At 35.7% G+C, this 6325-nt stretch overlaps 1 protein-coding gene across 1 annotated transcript; it reads right to left on the reverse strand.

The window, feature by feature from the left end:
• Window positions 1–2515: 2515 nt before the first annotated feature.
• Window positions 2516–3014, reverse strand: LOC141641877 (uncharacterized). Its single transcript, XM_074450520.1, has 2 exons — window positions 2673–3014; window positions 2516–2590 (listed from the first exon to the last, which is right to left on the reverse strand). Exons 1-2 carry the CDS (start codon window positions 3012–3014, stop codon window positions 2516–2518), a joined length of 417 nt encoding a protein of 138 aa, XP_074306621.1.
• Window positions 3015–6325: the final 3311 nt, after the last annotated feature.

Below are 6325 nucleotides of genomic sequence, written 5' to 3' on the forward strand. Positions count from 1 at the left end.
CACTCAGCCGAGAACGCATCTCGAGAACCATCAACAGCAATCACAACCACAAACACAGTACAATCATCATATCAAACAACTAACTACAGCACATCACCAATATCCCATTATGGGACTAATACTGAGTAGGAAATCCTACCTGGAAAGCACAACAAGCAGACGGTATCTACAAATTTGTATCAAAACGCCTCTTCTACGAATCCTCCTCCTATCACATAACACATAGAGACTACACATCACATACTACACACAAAACCCCCAATCCCTAAATTAGGGTTTAACCAATCTTAACAAAGCATTATAAAAATTATGTTAAAAGCTTACCCTTGACGCAAGGAACTCAACGATACGAATTACGACAAGAACTCGACCGTCGAACTCGGAATTGCTAAGAATGCGATTAGGAAGATGAAGTGGCTGCTTTCTCTCTTAAACAGGGTTTTAGGTTTTGTAAAAGTGATTTAAAACAATGACGATTATGTTTAAATACCTTAATCGCATAATTAACAAAACCCGAGAAAACTCCCCGTAAAACCGGACACTCGATCGAGTACCCAAGGTACTCGATCGAGTACCCAAGGTACTCGATCGAGTACCCCCTTACTCGATTGAGTACCCCAGCTACTCGATCGAGTACCCAACAGGTCAGAAACTATTTTATTTCGCAACTTACCCTTACTCGACAGAGTAAGGGCTACTCGATAGAGTACCCCAAGACATATAAATACGGAGTATTACATTTTGCTTTGGCCATTTTTGGTGAAAATGTGAGTTCCCATAAAGTCTATGGCAAACACTCATTGCCTTGGAGAATTGCAGCTACCTTGAGCCTCAAAAATCTGATTTTATTCTATATTTTAAATGAGAATACATCTTACAAACCGATGGACAAGAGTGAAGAAGTATTAAGATCAATTCGCTTCACTGTTGTATAAAGAATATGTTCAATGATTCTCGTGTTTAGGTCTTAATTGTAATCTTCATGTTCTCAAATGAACCACTGAGATTCTGACTTTGTAAACCTATGAGATAAAACTTAAAGTATTGAAACGGAGTAACTTTAAGCAAGGAAAAGTCTTGAAGCGGAGTAGCTTCAAGCAATTGCAACCGGAGTAGGTTGGCGGATTATTTTCATTGTAATGATTTTGTTAAGTTTGAGTAAATATCTAAACAAGCAATAAAATAACGGTTGGACGTAGGCTCCGGAGTAGGAGCTGAACCAATTTTTAAAACATCGTCTTGTTTGTTTATTTAACTTTATGTTCTCTTACCATTCTACTTTTATTCATCAATCTCGCTGACAATGTTGTGCAACAGTCATTCATACTGTTGCATAGACTTGTTTTACCGTTTGTGAACTTACAATCCATTAAGTTTCTCGAACTTGTACTCAATAACTCTTAGGGCCTGCCTGGTACAGCTCTAATGAATGAGGAGGAGATATGTGTGGGGAAATAATTACCCACCAAATTGATTTAGGGAGAGATTTTTCCCCTGACACAAGGTTTTGGGAAATAATCATGGCTTAATATTTCCCCAAGTTTGGTATGGGGTTAAATTTTCCAGCTACATTACATTACAAAGGGACCAAAGAATATAACAATGTGCAAAGCTGCCATACTTTTAATTATACGATTAATTCAACATCATCAAACTTTTTACTTTATTACATTGCCAAAAAAGTGGCCTAATTTTAGAAACCAAAAAATAAAAACAAAAATTTAAATTGTATCTCAGAATACTAATAAATGGAATGTGAAAGTCCATGTATATCTTCATAATCATCGTCACAATCTAAGGCCTACTTAAAATCATGGCCAAAAAGTCATATTTCTCATCTTCGTCCGCCAAGTCACGGAAGACAGCAACGTCGCTCTCCGTCATAATTGAGCACAAAGTAAGAATGTTCACCCTTGGAATACCTTGAACTTTCCCTAACTCTTCACGCAAACCAACCTTGTAGTTTTTCGGTGCTTCTAACATAGTAGTGAGTTGAGCAATCTGAGCATTACTGTTTTCAAGCATGGTTCCCAACTTCCCATTAGATTTTCGAAACTTTTCTGAACATTTAAAATCTCCTTGTTTTTACGCAACCTTTTCTCACTTGGTCGCTTCACACTTTCATCTCCACATCTCTTACTAGTTTCGGAACCTTAAGTGAGTTCGCCACTTTGAACCTCTTGTTGTGCATTTTCACTTGTCTCATCAATTGCATCTTGGTCATCTCTATCAAGAGGCGTATTACCCTTAGCACCCGTTGTCCTATCTTTAGAGTAGATTTCCTCCATTGCATCAAACAACGGAAATGGTTTCCGAAACATCCCTTTGGCATCTTACACTCATGTCTGCATGTATATAACACATTTTAATGCAGCACAAAAAAATTTAACAGCCAATCTAGCATGGGAGATCAAAAAATGACTAAGATGAATCCCAAGTCAGCAGGTAGAACATTATCTAAGACTCACAAATACATTCTTTATACATCCTACAAAGTAGGAACAACCAAGTACCCTTAAAATCTAAGCAAAGCAGTGTGTAGTATCCGAGTGTCTAAGACAGTAATATCACTGAACTTAGGAACCTCTTCCTATTTTACCAAGGGTCAAATTTAACACAACATACAAGTGAATAACCTGCAATAAAAAAAAAGTAATAATGCAGAGGAGCACCTTACACCATCCTTCATACAATTTGCGGTCACCGGTTACCATCTTTAAATCATCATCCCATCCAAATCCGCTGCCCTTCAGTTTTATATCAAGCAATGCATTAAACCGTTTTCTGAGATAACCAAGCCTTGATTCGATGTTAGTTGCTTTAAGTCCAGAATCTGGCAATTTTTCTGAAATTAACTTCTCCAAATGAACCAAATACCCAGACTTGAACCCATCCTCAGCCTTCCATCTTCCATCCAAATGCAAGGATGACAACAAATTCACCAACACAGTATCTTCCTCCACAGTCCACCTTCTCGGACCGATCTTTTCAGTACTAGCTTCAGTTTCAGTCATCATAAAGACTATGTATAATGTTTTTAAAGAGCAAACACACACGTTAAAAATTGTACTTCATTGAAAAATAGTTAAAAGTTTACAATATAATAGATAACTAAGCAATCAAACATAATCTATAAACTTAAAAGGCCTACGAAATCGCCAACTATCATACATCTCTTTAGCTAAATTGTCTCTCCATTCTGTCCAAGACTCAGACGTATCAATTGCAGCTATACGATCTTCATTATCATCCATAAACTGTCTACCATATTCTGTATCTAACAAAGCTTCCATTGGATCGAAACTCATTTCTCGACGGATCAAATTATGAATAAGACAACAAGCACTTATAATGTCTGTATGAGTATCCGGGTTATAAAAACTATAGTTTCTAAGTATTGCCCAACGCATTTTCAGCAGCCCAAAACACCTTTCAATGACATTTCGTGCTGATGAGTGTTTCATATTATAGAATTCCATGTGGTTAACCGGTTGCCGACCATCTTTCCATTCATTGAGATGATATCTTGTCCCTCGATAAGGAGCAAGAAAGCCTTCACCATTTGTAAAACCAGCATCAACTAGGTAATAACTACCTATCAAGTTGAAAAGTTCACAAGTTTAAATAATTTTATTTACTTCCAACATCCTTTTAACTATCCTTTTAACTAAAAAACAGTGGGAGACATTCCTCACCATGAGAAACTATAAGAGGATGTCGTCTACTAACAGCATCTTGAAGGACTCTACCATCGGCCACTGAACCTTCCCAGCCGGGTAAAACATAGGTAAATTGCATATCCTTAGTACAAGTCGCTAAAACATTTGTAGCTATTTCTCCTTTTCTTGTACGGTATTTAGGTTTGTCAGTGATAGGAACCGTTAACCTTATGTGTGTGCCATCTAAAGCTCCAAGGCAGTTCTACATACCATTGCAAATTCAAAAGAAAGTGAATAAAAAAATACAGCAACCTATGGACAAGGAGCCTTAAGATGACTAAGCTTTACCTTAAACCATTTCCACCTTGAATCACCGCAATCCTCTTCAATAGGTTGTGGAGTCTTTATCAAATACTTATACAAGCGTAAAATAGCTCTTAAAACTTGACGGAAGTTTCTACTCACATTTTCTTTCGACCTTTTCAAACGATGCACAAGCATTCGTTGTTTCTGGCCATGTGCTAATATATTTAAAAATATAGCCACCCTTTCTTCTAAAAACATGTTTTTTGACTCTTTAAGAAGACCATAAGTTCGAATTAACCCACACAACACATCGAATGTAAACCTGTCCATTCTAAGTTGATCTAAGCAACTTAGATCAGAATGTAGAAACTCTTGTATATTTTTTAATCCTTGACTCATGGTTCGTTTAGCTGTGGGAGAGGTTTTCTTGCGAGGTATTTTCATAATTTCTAATATTTCTATCATGCAATAACAAAAGGATACCAAGATCATAGATCTCATTCTAATAAACCAAATAAGACCAACTACGGTTTTTTGCTTCCGTGACAATAACCTACGCGCCATAACTGCATACAAGGTCATAAAAGATTACTAAACTTCCAAGCAAAAATAGAGTACGGAGTTCCAAATTAACCTCCACAAAAGGGTGCTAAGATTACTAAACTTACATGAGAATGATCTCAAAAACAAACAAAAAACAAAAAAAAGACCACGAACCAGTAATTTTAGAACAATGAGTTCATAAACTATTATCAAACCCACAAATACCTGATGGATAAATTAAATAATCCAAATTGATAGAAAATTATTATCAAACCCACAAATAGATCATAATTTCATAAATTAAATAGATCGTAATTTCATAAACTATCATAACCCAAATCATATTTGAATAAAGTAGCATAAACCCTAATGATAATAATCACAATTTTGAAATGATAATTATCATATTTCACCCACAAATTGATAACAATCGTCACAAAAATGCTGTTCAAGCAATTAGAATGGTGCAATAAAAATGGAGGAAAATGAATACCTGATGGTTGGAGAAGACGGAGAAGACGAGATACACAGGAAATGAAAAGGGATTAGGGATTGGGGGTGATTTTTATTGCGGCGTAATTGTTACTGATGGTGTGGGGGGTAATGGATTACTTCTCTTGGGAGGGAATAGTTACTGGGCTGTACTTATTACTCTCATACCAAACCTCCACAAACGGCCCATAATAATTTTGTTGAACTTGTTCAGACCTATTACCTCTATCCTAGGCAGGCCCTTACTTGTGTTAAGCCTCTAACCAAGTAAAGGAGAATTTTTTTTAAAAGATACCCCTAATTTACCCCCTCCCCCTCTTAGGTGTTTATCGTTCTTAACTCTTCAAATAATAATCCCATCCTCCTTCATTCAACATCGACAATAAAATAAATATCGCGTAAATAACATAATTAATACGATAAAATGTAAATGCGATAAATTAAACGAAATAAACTGCATTACGAAAGAAAACGAGTGTTTTATTGCACCCTCAGCTCACATGTATCTCTAACGATGCTCCACGAACGTCGGGATGTAAACTGATTGGTACGTCCCTCGATAACTCAAGTCATTAATGTGACATCCATCTTGGCGGTGGGAAGCTCCGTGAGGCAACCCAATTGTAAGTCGGTCTTCCAACCGCCTTTCTCTCCTCAGCAACCAAGTATTACCACCACCACTTTATCATATCTTCCAACATTCACCACAAACATGTACTACACTCGTATATTCAACTAATGGATCGGTCGTATAAAAATGGAGGAATCACAATATGCCTCATGATACAATCTCCTCAACTAGCATAGTATAATGTAATACAATGACCACACGAGACCAACACCAATGACTCTTTTATCATGTCATGACGGAAATCCATACAATGATGACATCAACCATAATTATTCCTAATAAGGTTATAATGCAATCTAATTACCATGCTTGACCAACAACAACAAGAATGACATATATAACATATGAACCACATTTATTTTGCCGAAATCGATTAGAAAAACCCTAATCTATATAATATAAAAAGGCAAGCCTAAACATTAGCTCTCAACATTCATCTTTTAAGACTATTAGAGCATGCCACATCATCATTATTATTTAAAAAAATTGAAAATATTGTAACATTAAACATTAATTAAAGCACAATAAATATTAAAATTTGCTTTTTATTTGTTAAGAAAACTAAACAAAAAATTAAACTTAAAATTAAAGCGAATATATCTAATATTAAACACAAATATAATTCTCACCATAATCTTTCAAAATAATGATAATCATTCAATTTACCTTGAGTTATTGTTCACCAATAAAAATA

This window comes from Silene latifolia, chromosome 2 (genome assembly GCF_048544455.1).
Source record: "Silene latifolia isolate original U9 population chromosome 2, ASM4854445v1, whole genome shotgun sequence".
NCBI lineage: Eukaryota > Viridiplantae > Streptophyta > Magnoliopsida > Caryophyllales > Caryophyllaceae > Silene > Silene latifolia.

Bases quoted from the DNA above. Each gene is read 5' to 3' on its own strand.
- LOC141641877 (XM_074450520.1), bottom strand. From the start codon at position 3,014: ATGACTGAAACTGAAGCTAGTACTGAAAAGATCGGTCCGAGAAGGTGG. The intron at 2,591-2,672 runs GTGCTCCTCTGC...TTGGTAAAATAG, and splicing joins TGTATGAAGGATGGTGTAAG to GAAGAGGTTCCTAAGTTCAG.